The sequence below is a fragment of the Engystomops pustulosus genome, chromosome 4 (assembly GCF_040894005.1).
Source record: "Engystomops pustulosus chromosome 4, aEngPut4.maternal, whole genome shotgun sequence".
NCBI classification, from domain to species: domain Eukaryota; kingdom Metazoa; phylum Chordata; class Amphibia; order Anura; family Leptodactylidae; genus Engystomops; species Engystomops pustulosus.
In genome coordinates this window covers 49977761-50001229 of record NC_092414.1, presented here as the reverse complement: position 1 = coordinate 50001229, position 23469 = coordinate 49977761, and the positions used below count along the sequence as shown (strand labels likewise).

General features: G+C 38.7%; 1 protein-coding gene across 3 annotated transcripts in view; it reads right to left on the bottom strand.

The window, feature by feature from the left end:
• Positions 1-424: 424 nt before the first annotated feature.
• LOC140126425 (uncharacterized) overlaps positions 425-23469 on the bottom strand; it is a 51691-nt gene continuing 28646 nt past the window's right edge. For 2 of the 3 annotated variants that reach the window (XM_072145889.1, XM_072145890.1), the window contains exons 2-9: positions 13548-13613; positions 13363-13410; positions 11468-11518; positions 8540-8602; positions 4209-4256; positions 4053-4085; positions 1897-3062; positions 425-551 (exon numbers count right to left, since the gene is read on the bottom strand). In XM_072145889.1, coding sequence (XP_072001990.1) covers positions 1899-3062; positions 4053-4085; positions 4209-4256; positions 8540-8602; positions 11468-11518; positions 13363-13410; positions 13548-13610 — 1470 coding nt within the window. In that variant the 5' untranslated portion in view covers positions 13611-13613 and the 3' untranslated portion in view covers positions 425-551; positions 1897-1898. Of the gene's footprint in view, positions 552-1896; positions 3063-4052; positions 4086-4208; positions 4257-8539; positions 8603-11467; positions 11519-13362; positions 13411-13547; positions 13614-14089; positions 14174-23469 lie in introns of those variants that run through there. The other variant, XM_072145888.1, reaches the window with a different exon arrangement.

Below are 23469 nucleotides of genomic sequence, written 5' to 3'. Positions count from 1 at the left end.
GACAATCTGGTGGGTTTACTGCAAGGGATCATAGTTTTTGTTTCCACTCGGCCTTGTTAAAACTTTAGCCTCAATTTTACATTTGATTTTTTGTCTGTGTTCAGCAAAAATTCGAACCTGCCCATTAATAATTCTACACTGTGAACTTATTTGACCAGATTTATTATTATTGAAATGTTCCTACTTTTTTGGCTTTTCTATGAGAAACAGTCGGTGGAAACCACTAAAGAACCTGGGCAACAGTGGAAAGAGAGTTGCAACATAGCTGCAAGTAGTGTTTTTTTATTAAGTCATTATGAACCCTTTGTAGTCAGAAGACTTCTTTGGGTAGCTTTTTATTGTTGGGTACTGTTTGTAACACCATCTTAAATCAAAGTATTGAAATTGTAGACAGTTTTTTAAAGCATTTATTAAATCATGTTGTATGAATCAAGCTTATATAATTCAGTAGTTCACTGAACATTGGAAGCAGAATTTGATTGTAAATCATGTAATATTAGGAGCTGTGATTTGCTGTTATTGTTTTATTGATGCATTGAAGAACTTTTCATCTGTAAGATAAAAAAAGGAACATAGACTTTTAGTGAATATGCAACAATAATAATTATTATTAATAGTAGTGTGATTTTTAAGTTCAAGGAAAAATATCACATTATGGGAACTACATTCTTGAGAGGGGACACTGATACAGGGATATTTTTTGCAAGGGTCACATTGGAATTGGAAAGGAATCGCCCCTTTCACTAGAAAACTAATTGGCACCAGCCTTATGGGGGCGGGTGTTAATTTCCTATGTAATTGCATGTTGGATTTGAAAAAACTGCATCTTACCTAGAGACACCACCTTAAGTAATAATGGACTTTTCACACTTAAATCATGATATCAACAGACTTAAATCCCCTTATAATAAGTTGTAAAATATTTAATAAACTGCCTTTGTTTTTATTACTCATTAATTGGCAAAGTGTAAAGGTGTGTTATAGTATGTACAGTGACCTGTATACTTATTTGGTCAGTGAATCTACAGTTGTTGAATAACTAAAAAAAATAATAAAAAACTACAAAAAAATAAAACTACAAATGAACAAATGATCCTAGTTATAACTACGTTCTTACCAGTCATCAAAAGAACGGAAAGTGTGGAGGAAACATAAATCTCTCTCTACCCCTTCCCTCTCAGTTTCATGGCTTATTTGACCTTGCACATTACTTTGGGCATGTCTGTGGTCAGTTGCGGGGGGAAGCAGAGGCGTGAATGACCAGCCTGCCGGTTTGCTATACTCTACCGTGGAAACTTTGAAACCAAAATCTCTACACAGTTTAAATAAGGAATAATTCCACCATTGCTAAAAATATTGTAAATGACTAAATTTTCAGATTTTGGAAGTCCTGAAGTCAATCCGTAAACAGTTTTACCTGACTGTCCTGTTCTACCACCCAACTGTCCTGTCTCACCATGCCTTAAAGTTAATCCTCCAACAGGTTTTCCAAGTCCTCAGTAAGCTGTCCTGTCACATCACCTACCACATTATCCATTATAAAGTGGTGGCCTGCACCGTAATATCAGTTGTCACATATGAGCACACAAAAGTTGTTTTTGTCCATGAGCTATGCACTAATTCAGTGAGATGATTCAGTGATGGGTCTCTTTTTTGTGGTCTGTGATATGCATATAAGTGTACTTATATCTATGTCAGCACTAGTTGCCTTGCAAACATTGATTTGTCTAATGTACACTGACCCACTGCTGCCACGTGACAGTTCTGCTGTTATTACTTTGCATGGGAAGATAACTGAACCAGTGGTGCAGGAAGGGAGAACCATACATCTCTCCACTTTTGTTTAATGTTATAATGAAAACAGTCTAATGTAAAAATACATAAAGATTTGCTTACCATTACAATCCTAATAGAGATGTAGATTTCCGTGTCGTTGAACTACCAAGGATCCCATTAACAATATCTCCAACTGCACTCAATAAACCACTTTGAGGACCTCCAAAAGCATCAACATTCCCTTGTGTTGTTAACAAACCATTCCCTTGCCTTAAATCAGAATTTGCTGAATATCTGCCACTCACATCCCCTGACTGCTGTATACCATTTGAATGAGGAATTATTACACCACTGCTAAAAATATTGTCATTTACAACATTTTCAGTATTTGGAGGACCTGTATTGCTTGTTTCTGTAAGTCCATTGAGTAACCCTGTCCCAAGTAATCCTGTAGGACCAATAAGACCATCTGCAACAGTTTTAACAACACTTCCAGTGGTATCACTAACAGTTTTAGAAGTCTCTGGTACCAATTCAAGTAACCCAGATACACCTCCAAGTGCATTGGTTGTTCCCCCAAGTGTGCGAGTCAATGCTCCAACAGTTTCCCCAATTCCCCCAGCATTAGCAATATTTGTCACTCCTTCAATTCCACTAGTGAGTCTAGTGGTAGATCCTGGTCCATTTAAATCTGTTACCACTCCACTTCTGCCACCTGTTCCACTAAGTAAACTTGGGACCTCAATTCCCCCAGTGAGTCTAGCGTTAGATCCTGCTCTATTTAAATCTGTTACCACTCCACTTGTGTCACCTAATCCACCAAGTAAACTTGGGACCCCACCAAATTCAGATATTGATCCTCCAGTTCTACGAAAACCTCCGGTTCCACCCCTCAGTAGACCTGTCGCAGGTCCAAGCCCTGGAGTCAATCCTTTAACATATTTACGTGATCCTACTGTTTTACTACCTAGTAGTCCTGTCACACCAAGCCCTGAAGTTAATCCCCCAACAACTTTACCAACTCCTTCAGTCACATCAGTAAGCAGCCCTGTCGCATCCCCAACTACATTAGTCAAACCTCCAACTGTTTTTCCAATGGCTCCTCCTAGACCACCGAGCAACCCTAACACATCACGAACAGTAGATACTGGTCCCAAAAGCAATTCTAACACCTGAGTTAAAACTCCTGGGGATTTCACTGCAAGAGTCCCAAGAAGGTGTTTTCCACCATTTATCCAGACTATTTTCTGTATCCGTCCATTAAGGCTAGGGATGCCAAGGATATTCTAATAATTGAAGAACAAAAATAAACATAATGGTTAGGTACACTGTAAGGATAGTATAGTTTGAGTCATGAAACATAAAGACACAGGGCGAAACATCAAGAGGCAAAGGCCTTCTGATGTATCTGGCAGCTGGCTGCACTGCCTGGCAAAACTACACCTGGTCCGTCCTAGTATAGTTTTCCACAAAAAAGTACAAAACCATACACACCTCTCTACATCCCCTCCACGTCCACATAGCGTGGAGTGGCGTAAACGCGTAATAAATGCAAATTCATGCAGTGCGCAAGAATTTGTGGTTATTTCACTGCTTTAATGCCAGAAAACTGGCAGAAAAGCAGTGATAAATTCCTCTCACAGTGAATGCAATTTGTTCCAAATTTAAATAAAAAAAATTGATGTAGTATGCATAAATGAAGCGCTAGTGGTAAAAGATGTGTGGATGTGTGGTCCAGATCTTTTTTCCTTAAATCGTGGCTTTTTTAAACACTGCTCACTACAGGAGAAACAGGGAGCAAACATAACATGAGTTTTTTCCTTACTAATTTATATTGAAAAGTTTACCATCATATGCATTATTCATTTTTTAAAGAAAAAATAGATTTAAATGTTTTGTTGTTTTTTTTTGCTTTATTTTGTACTGTGACACATACTGTATGTAAACCATCCGATAGTTCCCACATACTAGTGCTAGCATTTGGTGCAAATAACTGTAGCTTTGGCACCATTTAAGACGGGTATGTTGGTTCACTTTCGCAGGAGGGGCCTTCTGTACCCCTAGACTTCTATCTAGTGTGTATTGGACATAACGACGGCTGAAGGTATGATTTCTGTCACAGAGAGAAACTCCAAGGTAATGGTATAGATCCATCCATGATGGAGAACCAGCCTGTTCAGAAAGGGCGAGTGCTACTTTTCCCTTGATACCTGATTTTCCACCCCTCCCCACACATTAACCTAGCAGTGTTAGTGGTCACTTATTTTTTTACTTACCAGTATATTAATAACTTTTTTTAGGAGAGGCCTCTGCACCAAGGGAAAAAAGAATTATGAAATTAATTGTTTTCTAATGGTCATTAAAAAAAAGTGCCACGTATAAGCACACTGCTTAGTATCATATGTTTTATATAGGAACATTTTGCACCTTACCAGTGGTCCACATAGTGGTGTAGAAAGAGATTCAAGCCTGAGGCCATTCTAGAATATTGGTAAAATAAATGAAAAAATATAACTTTTAAACCACCAACTAATATAAGTATATCTCCATTCAATAAAAGTATAAATTGAAATCAACAATTCTAAGATATAAAGTCTATAATTACAGTGGAAATGTAAAAAGTGATTGCTGTATTATATAAAGTTGTAGATTACTTGTTCTAGATGTACAATAGGGTTATTGCTTCAGCTTAAAGTAAACAAGTCAAATTTCGACAAATAAAGTTTAAAGGGGTATTCCCATGAAGACAAAATTCTTAACCCCTTAACGCCGCAGCCCTTTTTCGTTTTGGCGTTTTAATTTTTCACTCCCCACTTTCAAAAATCTATAACTTTTTTTATTCTTCCATGTACAGAGCTGTGTTATGGCTTATTTTCTGCGTAATTACACTTCAAAATGGTGGTATTTAACCCGTTCACGACCCGTGACGTAATAGCACGTCATGGGTCGGCCGCGGGTGCTTGGAGTGGGCTCACGCGCTGAGCCCTCTCCACAACCGGTTAGTCTTTGCTGCATATTGCAGCAAAGGCTTACCGGTAACACCCGCGATCGGTGCCAGCACAGATCGCGGGTGTTTTCCCACTGATCACCGCCATCTTTTCTAGGATCGATGCTCCCCGTGACATCATCGGGGAGCAGCGATCCGTCGCTCACGAAGACCCGAGGCTACTTCGGCTTAACCCATGCATTACAATGTGCTATCAGCACATTGTAATGTATGAGTAGTAAAATACACATAAACTGCCATACTGTAGTATGGCAGTATATGATAGGATCGTGCAGACACCCTAGTGTTAAAGTACCCTAGGGAGCCTGAAAAATACTAAAAATAAAAATAAAAAAAAGTTAAAAAAAAAAAATTATAATAAAAAACCCTAAAAACTCAAATCAGCCCCCTTTCCCTAGAACTGATATAAATATAAATAAACAGTAAAAATCATAAACACATTAGGTATCGCCGCGTCCGAAAATGCCGATCTATCAAAATATGATAACGGTTTTTCACTGCGTTTAATCCCGTAACGGAAAATCGTGCCCAAAGTCGAAAATGGCACTTTTTTGTCATTTAAAAAAAAAAAGCTATAAAAAGTGATCACAAGGTCGAACAGTCCTAAAATTGATAACATTGTAAACATCATCAAAATCCGCAAAAAGCGAAAATTTTTGTACAGGAGGTTTTAATTTTTTTAAATGTATGAAAAATTATAAAACCTATATAAATGTGGTATCCCCGTAATCGCACCGACCCAAAGAATAAAGTAGACATGTCATTTGGGGCGCACAGTGAAATCCGTAAGATCCAAGCCCACAAGAAAACGGCACAAATGCGTTTCTTTACCAATTTCACTGCATTTGGAATTTTTTTCCCGCTTCCCAGTACACGGCATGGAATATTCAATACCATCACTATGAAGTGCAATTTGTTACACAGAAAATAAGCTGTCACACAGCTCTGTACATGGAAAAATAAAAAAGTTATGGATTTTTGATCATGGGGAGTGAAAAATGAAAATGAAAAAACAAAAGAGGGCCAGGTCCTGAAAGGGTTAATATTCCATGCCGTATACTGGGAAGCGGGAAAAAAATTCCAAATGCAGTGAAATTGGAATTTTATGGAATTCACTGTACGCCCCAAATGATATGTCTACTTTATTCTTTGGGTCGGTACGATTACGGGGATACCAAATTTGTATAGGTTTTATAATATTTTCATACATTTAAAAAAATTCAAACCTGTACAAATTTTTTTTTTTATTTTGCTATCTTCTGGCGCTAATAACTTTTTTATACTTTGGTGTACGGAGCTTTGGGAGCTGTCATTTTTTGTGTATTTTGATGACATTATCATTTTAGGACTGTGCAACCTTTTGATCACTTTTTATAGAATTTAAAAAATTTTTTAAAATGGCAAAAAAGTGCCATTTTCGACTTTGGGCGCAATTTTACATTACTGGGTTAAACGCAGTGAAAAAACTTTATCATATTTTGATAGATCGGGCATTTTCGGACGCGGCGATACCTAATGTGTTTATGATTTTTACTGTTTATTTATATTTATATCAGTTCTAGGGAAAGGGGGGTGATTTCAGTTTTTAGGTTTTTTTATTATATTTTTTTAAACTTGTTTTTATTTTTACTATATTTCATACTCCCCAAGGTACTTTAACCCTAGGTTGCCATATACTGCCATACTCCCTACAGTATGGCAGTATATGGGGATTTTAATCCTCATATATTACAATGTGCTGATAGCACATTCTAATGTATGGGTTAAGCCGAAGTAGCCTCGGGTCATCGGAAGATCCGATGCTACCATGACGACGGATCGCCGCACCCCGATGACGTCACGGGGAGCGACGATCCTCAGAAAGATAGCGCCGCCCATGCGCCGACATCTTTTTGAAGCCGCCGGTGGCAATCAGCAGGAAAACACCCGCGATCTGTGCTGGCACCGATCGTGGGTGTTACCGGTAAATTATTGCTGCAATATGCCGCAAAGACTTACCGGCTATGGAGACGGCTTAGCCTGTGAGCCCTCTCCATGCACCCGCACCCGGCATGTGATGTAATACTACGTCACATGTCGGTAAGGGGTTAAATAAACTCAGAAGAACACATTCTCTAATTCACTGTTATAAACAAAAACATAGCATTTCACAGATATAATTTCAACCTGTCCTGGTGGTTACAATTTTGGTTGTCCTTGGATCCGACGGTCTACTAACTACTGTCTATGGTCAGGTTCGACTTATAAATAGCTTCTATTGTCTGCACACTACAGTGCTTTCTGCCCCCTTTCCCTCCCCCTGCATTACAAGACCAGCTCAGACAAAGGCACTTCCTGCCAGCAAGCAGTGTGCAAAGACTTTCTCTACAGCTACAGGAAAGATAAGGGAAGCATAGCAGAATATGTGTGAGTTAGCAGGGGTGAGAGAATTTTATAATGAACTCTTTTTGTCAAATACTAGTGAATGTTCAGAAGCTAAAGACAAATGTAGATAAACCCTATACCCTGATAATCTAAGCACATTGTCAGCACACAGCATCTCATAGCATAGAGGAATCATGAAGTGTCTGCTTGAGTGTCTGCCCACACTCTGGATTTTTACACTGACCACCACTAAGTTAGAGGAGCTAAAACAGCAATAAACATAGTAAAATTGTAATGTTAGGGGGTTGTTAATGATATGTATTGTGTAAACATCACTAGGTGCCCATGGTTGTGTGACCTTGTGTCCTTGTGTGACTGTCCCTATCTCCAGCTGCAGCCTTTCCCAAGCCCTCTTATAGCTGTTATGTCTCTGGGACATGTTAGCCCATCTGAATACAGCAGGGTCATTTGACCCACCAGGTCAATCACAGCAATGCCCATTATGGGTTGCTATTGGCTAAGAGCTGCTCAGCAGACCATCAACCAGCTTTTCCCGATGTGTCAAACGGCGAATCTGAACATGGAGCTCTGGCTGAATACACAATGTTCTGCAACAACCAAAACCTGCGTTCACTCATCCCTAGTTCTTGGTCATGTGATTGTCATTGGGTTTATGACATACTTCCAGCCTCCTGGTACTAATTCTCACATCTTCCGGCCTTTGACCATGTGGGCTGCTAGTTTTATATATTTGAACTATTAACTTGTGAGGTATACTCGTGTCTGGGATGCATGTTTCTCATGGAACTCAACTTAGGAGTCACTTTATGCGATTAGTGCTACCTACTGCATCTTCATTCTATAAATAGGGGCCTATGGATCCATTTGCTGGATGCTGTAAGATCTATCCAGAAATATCTGCAATAAACAGACATTGCAAAGAAAGCAGCAGATTTGAGTGAACAATATTTCAAGGAGTTTTGTGGAGTATGTATATTGATGGCATATCCATTGAACAGTTCACCAACGTCAGATTGGTGGGGATCCAACAATAAACACCCCATTGATCAGCGGTTGGCTACCTCCAATATCAGAAGCACAGCTCCATACTCTGTAGTGGCTTGTATAGATAAACTGCAATAACAGTCTCGGCTTTCATTTTAGTGATGACCTATTTACTTCTATTCATTATTTTATTCACTAATTAAATGAAGTCAAATTATTTTATTTCATTATAAGCGTGGGATAGCTGTTGATATTTTAGTCCCATAAATTGTATTGGGATCATTACTAATGACCATATTTGGGTTGGGCAAATTGTATAAAAAAGAATTATACATAGAATAACAATTTTTTTTTTTCTAGAACTGAGAATAAATCAAAATAAATTACCATAGAGTCGACTATAGCCCTTAGCAGATACTGTAGAGCGTTGTCCTCATCAGCTTGTAGTTCCTTCAACATAGAGAGTGGGGACAATGGTCAGTTACCAATATTATGGTTTTCAAGTACCGTATGTTGTGAGTCACTGTCTCAGGTTAATTTGTCGCCACTAGTGCTGCCAACCACTAATTCTGCCAATATAAATAATGGAGAAATAATGGGCACCTAAAGAAAGGGAATGGGAATAAATGCTAAGTGACAATGAATGTTAAATGAAAGGCATTTCCATTTCCCATTAGTTTAGGGCATCTGTTTTTCTTTTCCATAATGGAACAAATTTACCCCTTTGTGATCAAGGGTCATTGGTGCCTGAATATCCAGGTCAATTCTTGCATGTGAGACTTTAACATGATAGAATAATTTTATCAATATTTTATGGTCATATCTCTAGAACCCTGGCACATAGAAACACAATTCTGGTGTCCTACTAAATACATATATATATATACATATATATATACATATATATATATATATATATATATATATATATATATACTCACCAGCCACTTTATTAGGTACACCTGTCCAACTGCTCGTTAACACTTAATTTCTAATCAGCCAATCACATGGCGGCAACTCAGTGCATTTAGGCATGTAGACATGGTCAAGACAATCTCCTGCAGTTCAAACCGAGCATCAGTATGGGGAAGAAAGGTGATTTGAGTGCCTTTGAACGTGGCATGGTTGTTGGTGCCAGAAGGGCTGGTCTGAGTATTTCAGAAACTGCTGATATACTGGGATTTTCACGCACAACCATCTCTAGGGTTTACAGAGAATGGTCCAAAAAAGAAAAAACATCCAGTGAGCGGCAGTTCTGTGGGCGGAAATGCCTTGTTGATACCAGAGGTCAGAGGAGAATGGGCAGACTGGTTCGAGCTGATAGAAAGGCAACAGTGACTCAAATTGCCACCCGTTACAACCAAGGTAGGCAGAAGAGCATCTCTGAATGCACAGTACGTCGAACTTTGAGGCAGATGGGCTACAGCAGCAGAAGACCACACCGGGTGCCACTCCTTTCAGCTAAGAACAGGAAACTGAGGCTAAAATTTGCACAAGCTCATCGAAATTGGACAGTAGAAGATTGGAAAAACGTTGCCTGGTCTGATGAGTCTCGATTTCTGCTGTGACATTCGGATGGTAGGGTCAGAATTTGGCTTCAACAACATGAAAGCATGGATCCATCCTGCCTTGTATCAATGGTTCAGGCTGGTGGTGGTGGTGTCATGGTGTGGGGAATATTTTCTTGGCACTCTTTGGGTCCTTTGGTACCAATTGAGCATCGTTGCAATGCCACAGCCTACCTGAGTATTGTTGCTCACCATGTCCATCCCTTTATGACCACAATGTACCCAACATCTGATGGCTACTTTCAGCAGGATAATGCGCCATGTCATAAAGCTGGAATCATCTCAGACTGGTTTCTTGAACATGACAATGAGTTCACTGTACTCAAATGGCCTCCACAGTCACCAGATCTCAATCCAATAGAGCATCTTTGGGATGTGGTGGAATGGGAGATTTGCATCATGGATGTGCAGCCGACAAATCTGCGGCAACTGTGTGATGCCATCATGTCAATATGGACCAAAATCTGAGGAATGCTTTCAGCACCTTGTTGAATCTATGCCACGAAGAATTGAGGCAGTTCTGAAGGCAAAAGGGGGTCCAACCCATTACTAGCATGGTGTACCTAATAAAGTGGCCGGTGAGTGTATATATATATATATATATATATATATATATATATATATATATATATATAGATCAGATCTGTTATCAGACCCAGCAGCTCTGATTAACTCATTCACATCCAACAATGTGACCGCCAGTACCAGCTCTGCTATCCTCTGCTCCCACGATTAGTGCAAGAGAAGCTACATCAACTTCAAAAAAAAGTTGCTGTAGATTCAAGGCCCGTACCATTTGATGTTTTTTGTATGTGCAGGGCCGGCCTCAAGCTAATATTTTGTTTTTCTGGGTGAAACAGAACCAGAGATATACACTCTTTAAAGTTCATGTTGTGAATTGAGATCTAGTTTATAAAATCTCTTTTTTTTACAGAAACATTTACAGTGTATATCTCTGGTTTTGTTTCAACTTAAACAATCCTGATATTAAATTAAAAGGGAATCAGTCACCACAGGGCTATTTTTCACTGGTGACAGGTTCCAACAGAGACTTAACAGAGCATAGCAAACCTGCTTTTATCTTTTCTGTTCAGTACTTAGTTTTGGAATTATGCTCTTTTGAACTTGTCCTGGCTCCCTGGTAGCTCGCGCTCATAAGTCCCGGGGGTTTGCACTTTCAAAATAATGGGGGCCTGCTTGTTTGAATCCATGAGAGGCTCGCCCACCTGCCCATTGCTTTTCAGCCCAAACCCCCTCCCACATCCGTCTTCTATTCACCTTCCCACTAATGACGTAGACTCCCACTAACAACATAGACTTTGTAACCTGACGTGTACAGAGTGCAGTGAGATGGCTCTTTTGGAACCTGCCAACAGTAAAAAAAGAGCTCTGTGGTGACAGGTTTTCTTTAAAGGGAAAATTTTCCTTTTTACTAGGACACCAGAACTGTATTTTTAGGTGCCACAGGTAAAATATTTAAAATGTGAAACTATAGTGATGTATTTGCACATGCTATGTGAACTGAGCATGTGCAAATAGGATGTTGATAGCCATATGGCAGTTGTGTAGGGCTTAAAGGACGCCACTAATACAGGTACATCAAATTTACTAATGACCACTTGGTTTCCTCCTTGGAATTCACTATTGATATATTACAATAATGTAATTTTTAGCTATTTTCAGCAGTATTCCTGAAAGGTACAAGTGTAAGTACAATTCCATTTTAAACAATGTCATAAATACTCACTAATGTAAAATCATTTCCGAGAATGTGTTCAAGAGGACATTGAATTACATCCTGAAAGACAAAGAAAGTCATTCAAGAAACAAAAAAAGAGCAACTATTTAAAGATTGCTCATTATTATGATTATTACTTTTATCCTATATTATGGTTTATAACACTGGCAAAGAGAAGAAAGTAAACTTTAAGTTAATTTCTCTTAAAGCCCATTGTCTGTTTACTGGGACAAGACTCTGTGTTCAATAAGACAGAAAGTAATGCAACTGGGTAAAAGGACATAATTTGGAACATAAATCAACCCACCCAAAATCACTAGTTAAAAAACTAAGGTTCTTTACCCAGTTTGTTTTACCCTCTGTTTTACCCATTAACATGTACATCTATCCCATGTATGTATCTGATCACATAAAATCACAGAAGCCTCCATGGAGAATGGGGAGTAGTAGAATTGCTGTGATCATGTGATAAGGTTCATACATGGGGTAGACTTTGAAAATGTTACAGGGTATAGGACCTTAGATGACATTACCCTGGTCACATGATATAAAGTACTGAAAGTTGAAGAGGCATATGCTTGGGGGGAACTGGGGCACGCCAGGTAGGCAAACAAAGCTGATTTTATGGGGATGTGAGTGTGAGAACAAATTTTAGCTAAAAGGAGGGTGGCATTTAGTTAATAGGGCTCTATGGGAACCTGTTAGTAGCTGTATTTGTGAAAAATGTGGTGACAGGTTCCCTTTCATATTTAAAGAATATTTCCAATGAAAGACATTTATAGCAAGCATATTCACAGTAAGTGTTTAGAGATGTGGGACTCGCATCTATAAAAAACCAAGCCTGATTAGAATTTTATAAATGAATATGAAATTACAGTCTGTTTAGTGTTTTTTTTTCCTATTCTACATGCGAGGACTTCACTGCTAGAATTCTATAGTGGAAATTCAGTACCAGGTTTGTCTGATCTACGCTTGCAGATAACACTCCAAATGGTCTGCTTTTTGAGATAATTGGGTACATTTACTTACTCCGTCACTGGAGTTCACAGAAAGTGGATTGTTTAGACTCCAATGCTTTGTGCTGCGATTCACTAAGATAGTGCGCCCAAAATCCTGCATGTGTTGCTTCCCTGCTCAGGTCCAACAGAGTTCACCATCTGTTTAGTGGTGCATCAAAGTGATAGGGCTTGCAACACAATTTGAAAGTTAAATCCTGCACTCAGTCCGAATCAGTCGGATCATCCAACAGCACATGCCCTAAATTGCATCGCATGGAAGCCTATACAGCTGCGCCTAAAAATGGGTTGCGTGTGACACAATCACAATGCCCCCACTATATAAATACCTGTGCAAGCCCTATTCCCATAGAAGATAGGGAAAGCCCAATTAAATGTGCCCCAATGTCCCCACAGTAAAAGCCAGGGGTTAGTCTGGTGCAGCTTTTAACCTTTGCATTGAATTGGTATGGGGTAAATTCACATTGACATGCTGCAGGGTAGGCCTGTGAGTGCGGTGGGTTTTACTCCATGTGTGTGAGTGAAATTTTCTTGTACATTCCAATGCAGTAGAGAAGACAGCATTGGGGGCATTTACTATGTGTCGAAAATTTCTTTTCTGCCACCAGAATCATTTCTTATTGCACCCCTTGTGCCAGATTTATTGTTGGCGTCTCATTTTTTCCAACATTCGCACTGTTTATTTTTTTTGCTCAATTTGGGTTCCACTTTTAAATCTTGACACTTCTCCTGCAATTCTAGTTTCTCTACAATTTTTGGCACAATTGTAGGCACAAAATTAGATCTGGCACCATACATAAATAAATGTGCCCTACAATTCTTCTTCGACCAAACCACTGCATGTACATACATATGTTTAATTGTCACATAGTAATACAATTGATTTACCTTAAAGTTTTGTATTGCCCTTAAAAGTTCGGTTTTATTTTTCAGTGTCTACAAAGGACATAAATCATTATTAATTATGGAAGCCATGATATTAGTGCTAACAATCAAACGTTTTGCCAGCAAAAGCAGATTGTATAAAAATGTGATGTCACATACATAATCGTATTAGTATTATATTTCCTTACCTTACTTCTGTCATAGGCACATAAGAGATTGGCCATAGCACCGATGGTTGGGAGTTGATTCATTGCCTGTAAAAAAAAAAAAAGTTTTTTTATGGATAAATCCTTCTACAGAATTTAGTCAATTTCAACCGATAAAACAGTGATAATATTAATGTTTGGCATAAGCAACACAACAATGCAGAGTTTTATAGAGGTTTTTTGTTTTACAGGGGTATTTTACATCTATTTTACATACATTATATTTTACATTTTTCTAATTTATCATGCAAAAGACAATTGAATATACATGGTCATCTTGATTGAACCCAGTCTTAAACTTTTTTTTTTGGTGTGAAAACAGAGGTCGATAGTGACAGGCAACACCAGAGGTGAACGAGAGAACAAGCAGGTAAGTATAAGATGTTTGTTATACAAACGCCACCCCCCCCCAAGCCATATATCCATGTTTTGTAATCCTGAACTATCCAATAACATATAGCTTAGTACTCTATTATTATATTGAATTTCTAAATCGTTATAGCTAGTTTAGCTGTGTTACTTACCAAGGCCCCTTGAATGCATTTAAAATCAGCTACATGCGGCTGCCAGCAACTTTTAGAACATTGGCTCATGCAGTGAGCTGAAGTGAGATCTTGCAAAAACAGAATACAATTTAAAGTTTTACAGCAATAAAAGTGAATCTGTCACACAAATTTGATGCAAACCTTATATCTTTTGTGCTTCCGACTGTAAAATTGGTACCTTTTACACCTAATTTTCACCACCCTCCTCTTCCTGTCATGTGCATGGAGCAGGCAGGAGAGAGGAAAATGCATAAGGGGGATAAGACAACGTCCAGTGATGGGAGCCCGGTAGTGTAGATACAGTTTTATTGTTTTTTTATTGCTGACAAAGGCATTTTTAAGATTAGCAAAGAAAAGGCTATGTGGACCAGTCACCAGCTGAAATTTACATTCATGGTAACAGGTTCCCTTTACAAAAGAGCATTGCAGAGGGCTATATATGTATATTAGATGTGTACTGGCCAAATCTTCTGATTTAGATGGGTTTGGCTGACTGTACCCTAATTGCCCTAATCCTTTTGTAATGTAATTAGCCTCTATCAGAAGAGTCCAGAAGCAGCTTTCTCCTCTCTAGCATTCACTTAACATGCAAGCTGACTATTTAGAAAGCTGAAATTTAAATGAATAAGCAATTCATCCAGCGTATTGTACACATATGGACATTGCCGCTTAAAAGGATTAAAAGTGTACTTTTAAAACATGAAATGTTTTATGATGAAATATCTACTATTTATATATCCCAGCACTCCCCAGGATAGGAAATAACTGCTCTTAGCTATAACAAAATAGATTGGGTTAACAGAACATTTCTCTCTTAACGTGTCCATCTCTGACTATGTGTTTCAGTGCCTGTCTCTGACCGTCTATGTCTCTGACCATCTCTTTCTCTGACCATCTCTGTCTCTTTCAGTGACCGTCTGACAGTCTCTTTAAATGACTGTCTCTAACTGTCTTTGTATTTGACTGTCTCTAACTGTCACTTTGTCAATGGGGATTTATCAGAAGTGTCAGAGCAGAACTGCTCTAGTTGCCCATAGTAACCAATCAGAGCTCACATTTCATTTTTGCACAGCTGTTTATAAAATTACAGCTGATCTCTGATTGATTTCCATAGGCATTTGGAACAGTTTTAACTCAGACATTTCTGATAAATCTCCCCCTATGTCTGTATCCCTACCCATGTTACCTCACACATAAACTGTGTTATACTTTTTGCCTATAGTAACCAATAAAAGCTCAGAGCTCATATTAATGACCTTTGGTAGAATAGCAACCAAACATGGCTCATCTTCTAACTGCCACAGCAGCAGCAGACAATGGCTCCTGTATATGGTGGTTAATAAGTGTATTTTGGAAAGTGCAGGGTGAAAATTTCAGCTAAAAACCTAGTCTGTGACGTTTCCCGAGTGGCAGTGGAAAAATTGTTGATTGTATACGTGACAATGCAGATTCTTTTAGTGGACATACATATATACATACATACATACACACACATGTACAGTCAGCTTTATATATTAGGTGGCTCTGCAATATCCAGCTAAAAAAATTGAACATTTTACATCATCATGTAACAATTTCCCAAACAAAAACTTTAAATTCTAGATTACTTCCAGTCTTTAGTTATATACAATAACTAAACATTTAAATGCTATAACTTACCGAAGTAGCAGCTGAAAGCTACAACTAGGAAGGCGACTGCGATCTTCATGATGCTACATGTAGTTATCACTGGACATCGCTTCTCTTTATATAGTGCGAAGCAAAGTACTCACATCTCCAGAACCGGAATCTTACATTGACATTTTAGAAGTTTAGACAACTTTATTTTTCTAATCAATGATCATAATCCTTATTTGTCATGGTATATTAAAAAGATGAGTATAATAGAATGTTCACATAATTTGTAATGCTTCTTGGAAGTAGAACTAATCAAAAACATTTTGATATTATCAAATTGCAGATTACAAGAATATCTAGAGGTTAGAAAGTTAACTGGTTGTCCTCAATTTGTGTGGAGAAATGGAAAGTACCATAAAGACTTCTCTAAACAATCTCGTCTTTGAGAGGACCATCACTAATCAGAAATTACATAGACCATATGGTTCCTTACACTGCACTGACAAGAAGCAAAGCACTGTCTGTAGTTGGAAAGTCTATTCCCAATGGAAGAAAAAAACTCATCTTTTCCCTTGTTACAAGGATTCTTGAACCTCGAGGATTGATCTATAGAGAAATGTTTTCTAAAGGGAAGAACTGGAGGGAAAGTTTTACCATTCCCATCTTAAAAATATAGCTTGTGTATTCCTTTCCTAACTCCTTAGTGGAGCTTGTACATCCTTAACCCCTTAAGGATGCAGGGTTTTTTCGCTCATTTCTCGCTCTCCACCTTCAAAAATCCATAACTTTTTCATTTTTATGTGTACAGACTTGTGTGAGGGCTTATTTTGTGGCACGTTCTTGTGGGCTCAGTTTTTATGACTTTGACTGTGCGCTCCAAATAACACCTCATCTTTATTCTTTGGTTCGGTGCGATCGCGGTGATACCAAATTTATATAGGATTTATTGTGTTTTACTACATTTTCAAAAATTAAACGAATGTGTACAAAAAAGAAAAAAATTTTTTTGCCATCTTCTGACGCTAATAACTTTTTCATACTTTGGCACACAGAGCTTTGTGAGGTGTCATTTTTTGCGAAATGAGCCAACGTTTTCATTGCTACCGTTTTGAAGTCTGTGTGACATTTTGATAATTTTTTATTCCATTTTTATGTGATCTAAAAAGGTGTAAAAGTCGCATTTCGGACATTTGGGCGCCATTTCCCGTATCAGAGGTCACCGCCGGCCGTAACCGTTTTTATATTTTGATAGATCGGGCATTTTGGGACACGGCGATACCTAATGTGTCTGTGATTTTTACTGTTTATAATGTTTTATATCAGTTCTTGCAAAAGGGGTGTGATTTGAATTTTTAATATTTTATTAATCTTTTTTATTTTTTAAACTTTTTTTAAACTTTTTTTTTCACTATATCTTAGACCATCTAGGGTACATTAACCCTAGATGGTTAGATCGTTCCTACCATATACTGCAATACTTCTGTATTGCAATATATGGCATTTTTGCAGCTAATTCATTACACTGGCTCATTGTAACGAATCTGCAGAAGCCATTAAGCCTCGGGTCAAACGAAGCACCGACCGCGGTTATTAACAGTGGGGGTTTGCTGCAATATGCAACAACCCCCACCTCTGATAGAGGACTCAGCCTGTGAGCCCTCTTCATACATTCCCTAAACCCTCTTCATACATTCCCTAAACCTCTGCGCCGTATGGCCCAGAGTGTTAAGGGGTTAAAGACAGCAGAAGGAGACAGTTTATAGGAATTATTCAGCGTCCTAAAAGCAATGTTAAATTGCATCACTTCACAAACAGATTCTCAACTATTTATGGTACATACAGTGGATATGGAAAGTATTCAGAAGCCTTTAAATTTTTCACTAATTGTTTCATTGCAGCCAATTGGTAAGATCAAAAGATGCTCCCCATCTTGACAGAAAAAATAGAAATGTAGATAAAATGAAATATCACACATTAGTATTGATAGATTTAGATACTTTACAAGAAGTTGTGGCATGGGTGAAGAATTCATGGGATAAAATCTAATGTGCTACGATCAGGATACCTTGACAAGAAATTCAGCATGAAATTCAGGGTTTTTGGAGTTATAAGGATGATAGAAAAGTTGTTGACATAATGGTCCTCAAATAAAAATTGTTGATTTAAGCAATAGCTGATAAGAATGCAGACATAGCTCTCCCCTCTGATCACGTTCCATTGATTATTAACTGAATCAATAATACCTGTGTGTATGAAAAATGATTGTCTTCTCATTAAACAAAGGTCACATCTTTTAAAAAATGGGATGTCTGGCTATCCAGCTGGCAGTTACTATTTAGACATTATTTGATATATTCTTACTCTGCATAAAAAAACGAAATGACCCAGTTCTGCAAGGAAGATATTGCTCACTTTATCTATACTACATTGTAATGGATATTATATATTTTAAACATTTTTGCTCATTAATTTACACTCGGCAACCCCATCTTTGATAGAAAAAAACTGAAATGTAGATTTTTTTGCTTAGAACAAGAACAACTGATATCACAAGGTCATAAGTATTCAGACCCGTTGCTGTTCCACTCATGTTTTACTGTCCACTTCCTTCTGATCCTCCTTGAGATGCTTCTACTCTTTCATTGGAGTCCAGTTGTGTTTCATTAAACTAAGTGATCTTAATTAGGAAAGGCACACACCTGTTTATATAAGAGCTCACAGCCCACAGTGCATTTTAGAGCACAATTATGAGATCTAAGGAACTGCCCAACAAGCTCAGAGACAGAATTGTAGCTAAACACAGATCTGGCCAAGGCTAAAAAAGATTTTTTGAAATACTCAAGGTTCCTTAGTGGCTTCTATAATCCTTAAATGGAAGAAGCATGGTCAGGGTCAGCAATGGGCATACTTGGGCAAGTGCCATGGCTTAGAGCTGCTGGGGGGCCCACATAGCAAAATCTCCCAACAGCCAGGCAGTACCTGGTGAGGAGTGGGGGCAGTATACAATACAGTTAAACTATAAGGGACTGTATATAAAATAACCGTAACAGGGCTCTTCGAGAATGATAAACTAGGGAATATTTTAGTTTCTTTAGTTTTAATGCTGCAACATGAGTTCACTGCAAGGGGGCCCACTGAGGCTCTGTTGCCCAGGGGCCGGCAGAAACATAGAGTCGGCTCTGCAAAGAAGTTTGGGATGACCACAACTCTTCCTTGACCTGGTGTCGAGCCAAACTAAACAATCGTAGGAGGTGAGCCTTGAGGAGATACATAAAGAAGAACCCCAACATCAGTGTGAACAAGCTTCAGAGATGCAGAAGGGAGATGGGAGAAAGTTCCACAAAGTCAACTGTCACTGCAGCCCTTCACCAGTTGAGGCTTTATGGCCTAGTGTGCCAACAAAAGCCTCTACTCAGTGCAAGACATATGAAAGGCTGCATGCAGTTTGCAAAAAAACACATGAAGGACTCCCAGACTATGAAAAATAAGATTATCTAGTCTGATGAGATGAAGAGTTAAGTTTTTGGTGTAAATTTTAAGTCTTACATATGGAGAAAACTAGGCCCTGCTCCTCACCTGCCAAATACAATCCTAATAGTGAAACATGGTTGTGGCAGCAACATGCTATGGGGGGGGGGGTCATCTGGACCTAAGACTGGGACGCAGGTTTAGCTTCCAACAAGACAATGACCCTGAGTACACAGCTAAAATAACAAAGAAGTGGCTTCAGAACATCTCTGTGACCATTCTTGACTGACCCAGCCAGAGCCCTGACCTAAACCCAGTTAAGCATCTCTGGATTAATATGAAAATGGCCTTCACCGATGTTTACCATCCAACCTGAGGGAACTGGAGAGGTTCTGTAAGGACGAAAGGCAGAGGATGCCCAAATCCAGGTGTGAAAAACTTGCTGCATCATTCCCAAGGAGACTCATGACTGTACTAGGTTGATACTGAGCAAAGGGTCTGAATACATGTGATATCTCAGTTTTTCTTGATTAATAAATTAGCAAAAATATCTAAATTTCTTATTTTTCCACTGTCAAGATAGGATGAAGAGTGTACAATAATGAGCAAAAGAGTACTTTTTTGATCTTACCAATTGGTTCCAATGAAAAAAAGAGTGAAAAATTAAAAGTGGTCTGAATACCCACTGTATGACTATGTTTGTTTATTTGCATCTAACCCCATATTTCTACCCCCCTTTCTGACCAATGAGACCATATTTGTCTATCTACTTATGTATATCCTATCTATCTATCTATCTATCTATCTATCTATCTATCTATCTATCTATCTATCTATCTATCTGTCTTTTCCTGCAGCGGAGTGTGAAGGAATGGGGTAGAGTAGATTGTGATGGATCTGCAGCTTGTGCCTTTGTGGATTATTTGTTTATATACAAGTGTAGGGAAAGCTGAGGGAGAGATAAGTGTAGGTGTTTTGTTACTACATTAGTTAGGGCTTCTCTCAGCTGAGTGCTGGAGCACTGAGCTGTGAGGAGAAGACGGAATGTGCCTAGCAACAGCAATCTAAGGAATGACTAACAACAGGGGGAAGGCTGCAAAATACAAGAGGAAGGAGCAAGATTTGGATGACAAATCCAATTGCAAAAGGGCTTACAATTTAGTAAGATTCATTCAAAGTCTCAAGTGTTAGATAGAAAAAGCGGCACACACCAGGAACATCTTGTAAAAAAATAAGTAGCTAGAGCAGAAGAAAGCAACAGCTGTTTCGCTCCCTCTGAGTAAAGAAAGCACTGCTATCACTCCAGTAACTTCTTTTGCTCTCACCGCCTCTGGTTACTTTGGTGACCAGGCAGTCATTGAAGAAAACCATTGATAACAAAGCTAGGTTGTTTTTTAACAGCCTAAGATGCCCATCCTCAAGGTGCCAACCATGGATGCCTCAGCCTCAGATAACCCAAGCAACTACAGATATCCTTCACAGTGCTTGATGCAGGTCATAAAGGTCTTTAGGTGACATTCAGTCTTACCTGTCCAATTCGTCTATCTAGATGATACAGGTTGTGAAGATTATATTTCTCTTGTAAATTTTTAAGCTAACAAGTATCAGAACAAAAGGTAATCAAATCACACTGAAATCTGCCAAATACAACAGATTATCATTCAAATTTTGGAACTAAAATTATTTATCCTACAGCTTTCGCCCTACCTCACCACTTCCAAGAAATGTTTAAGTAAATAGCAGTTTAAGACAAAATGTCATGTTCGTTTGTAGAGAAAAGGTGACGTAATCTCGAAGAAGGTTAATTATCCCTGGGCTTTTTAATGTGTCGTGGTCAAATAGAAAGCAGGGGGCATAAACTTCCAAGTAGACCATTTTGTTGCTACTACCGCTTTTTCATTTAATGTCTGATATAAAAAAGTATCAGTAGAATGTTTTAATTATAGGCAGATGGGAAGTTGCGAACAGCACCCTCTCTAGGTTAGGAGCTGTTGGGGAGATTGATCACCTCTCTTGGAAGGTTCTGGAATCTAGACGTTGTGTAATTGCAGCTGTAGGTTCTGCCTGGAAAGGCCACTGTTAATGCTGTTATTTGTATTGAATCTACCAGAGGGGACACTCACCAGTATGTCAGTGTTGCTGGTTTACAATTTTTTTATCCTGGTGGTAGATTTCCTTTAAACCTTCCTCTCCCATCACACACTGCCAGATCTTTGTGGCTACGCATTACAGCAAGCTCCCCAGTGATATTACTGAGCTCTTCTCTGGTCCTGCTCCTTTTTTCCCGTTATCCCGTATTCCAGTGTTCCTGCATTCCAGCATCCCCTGTGCCTGTGTTCCCGTTCCCATCTGCCTGGACCTCCCGTTGCTGACCTCGGATTGGTATTGACCTTGCATCTCTGCCGCCTGAACCTGACCACTGCTTTGTTTGTACAGGACGATAATACTCAAGGTAATTGTCTGAGAGCTGTAGGTTGCTATAAATCTGTGAGTACTAAATGCAATCTTTGTAAATATATCAACAAAACACGTTTTTTTACATCTTGTCATTCTGCTCAGAATTTCAGTATAGACACTATCTTTAAAAGAAATATACCACTTAAAATTGGTAGTTCTTACACACATATACTTGGCACCAGCTCAGGGTGAGCTGGTGCCAGAGCATATTTTTATTAGTAGAATAAACCCAGTATAACATATTTATAAGTTATATTAACATTTATGCTGGAGAGCCAGTGACGTCACCAACTTAGTTACCCCGTGCAATGTTGCGCAGACGTGAGTGTGCCGGAGAGCTCGGTTACATCACTGGCTCTCCAGCACTTCAGAATCCGGCACACGGATGGTGCGCCTTGCCTTAGTGCGGTGCACCGAGATAAATTTTAATATAACTTATAAATATGTGATACTGGGTTTATTCTACTAATAAAAATATGCTCCGGCACCAGCTCACCCTGAGCTGGTGCAGTGTATCTGTGTGTAAGAACTACCACCTCCAGGTGTCTCACATTCTAAACAATGTAAAATAGTGTATGCAATATTGTGTCCTGCCTCCAGGTGTCTCACTTTCTAAACAATGTGAAATAGTGCATGCAGTATTGTGTTCTGCCTCTAGGTGTCCCACTTGCTAACAATGTAAAATAGTGCATGTAATATTGTGTCCTGCCTCCAGGTGTCTTGTCTCCCATGCTAACAATGTAAAATAGAGCATGCAATATATATATATTTTTTATAACCTTTTTATTGGGAAATATAGGTAAGTACATTTGTCAAACATCATCAACATTATATGTATACATTTTACAATGGTATAGTATACAGTTTGTTTCATACATCCCGCATGCTGATGTTCTGATGTCGTTTTCCCTCTTCGCTTTTTCAATTTTCCTCCTATTTGTTCCCTTATGGAGGTGCTTTATGCACCATTGCATGTTAGTTAACAGTTTTATATCACATTTTCCAGGTTATATTATTTCTTTTATAACTAAACAGTTTTGTACCTAAACATTTTCGTTATACATTAACATTTTAAATACAGCAAGAGTATCACAATCCTGTAACAGGTTCATTGGAGCTGTTTTTACTTTTTCATAAAATTTATAGGTGGGGAAACTAAATGCCTTCGATTTTGTTTCTGACTGTGGTTTAATTTGTTATCTCTTATGATCTTATATTCTCAATCTGCCCAGTGTGCCTTTGATGTCTTCGGTCATGTACCATGCTGAATATTGGAGTTTTCGCATGATCTCTCTAATTTCGCTGGTAGTCATGTGGTTGGTGATAAATTTCCGCCATTTGCGAAAAAACCCTTTTATCCGTTTATCTCCTTTACTCTCTGCCTCTATTTTGTCAATATGCAGGTACACTTTTGTTTGACCTATGACCTCAGAGAGTGTCGGGAGTGTAGGTTCTAACCAGTGGTTTAACAAACATCGCTTGGCGACTAATAAAAGTATGTGTATGATTGGTGATACTGCGATGTCTGTTTCCTCTCCCTCTTCTTCTGGTGCTATGGAATGAAAGAGGAAAGCAAGTGGCTGCAGGGGAATGATTGTTGCGTAATGTTCTGTAATAAATGCTTGGATGTCTTTCCAAAAGGACTGCGTCGAGGGGCAGGTCCATATGGAGTGGAAGAGGTCAGTCAGTGGTTTTTTACATTTGGGACATGCTGTGATCCTCTCTGGTCTTGATTCCGAGGCTGGAATGTTGAATGCGTATGTTGCTACATGCATTAGTTTAAAGAAGGTTTCTCTCCATTTTTCGCTAACTATATG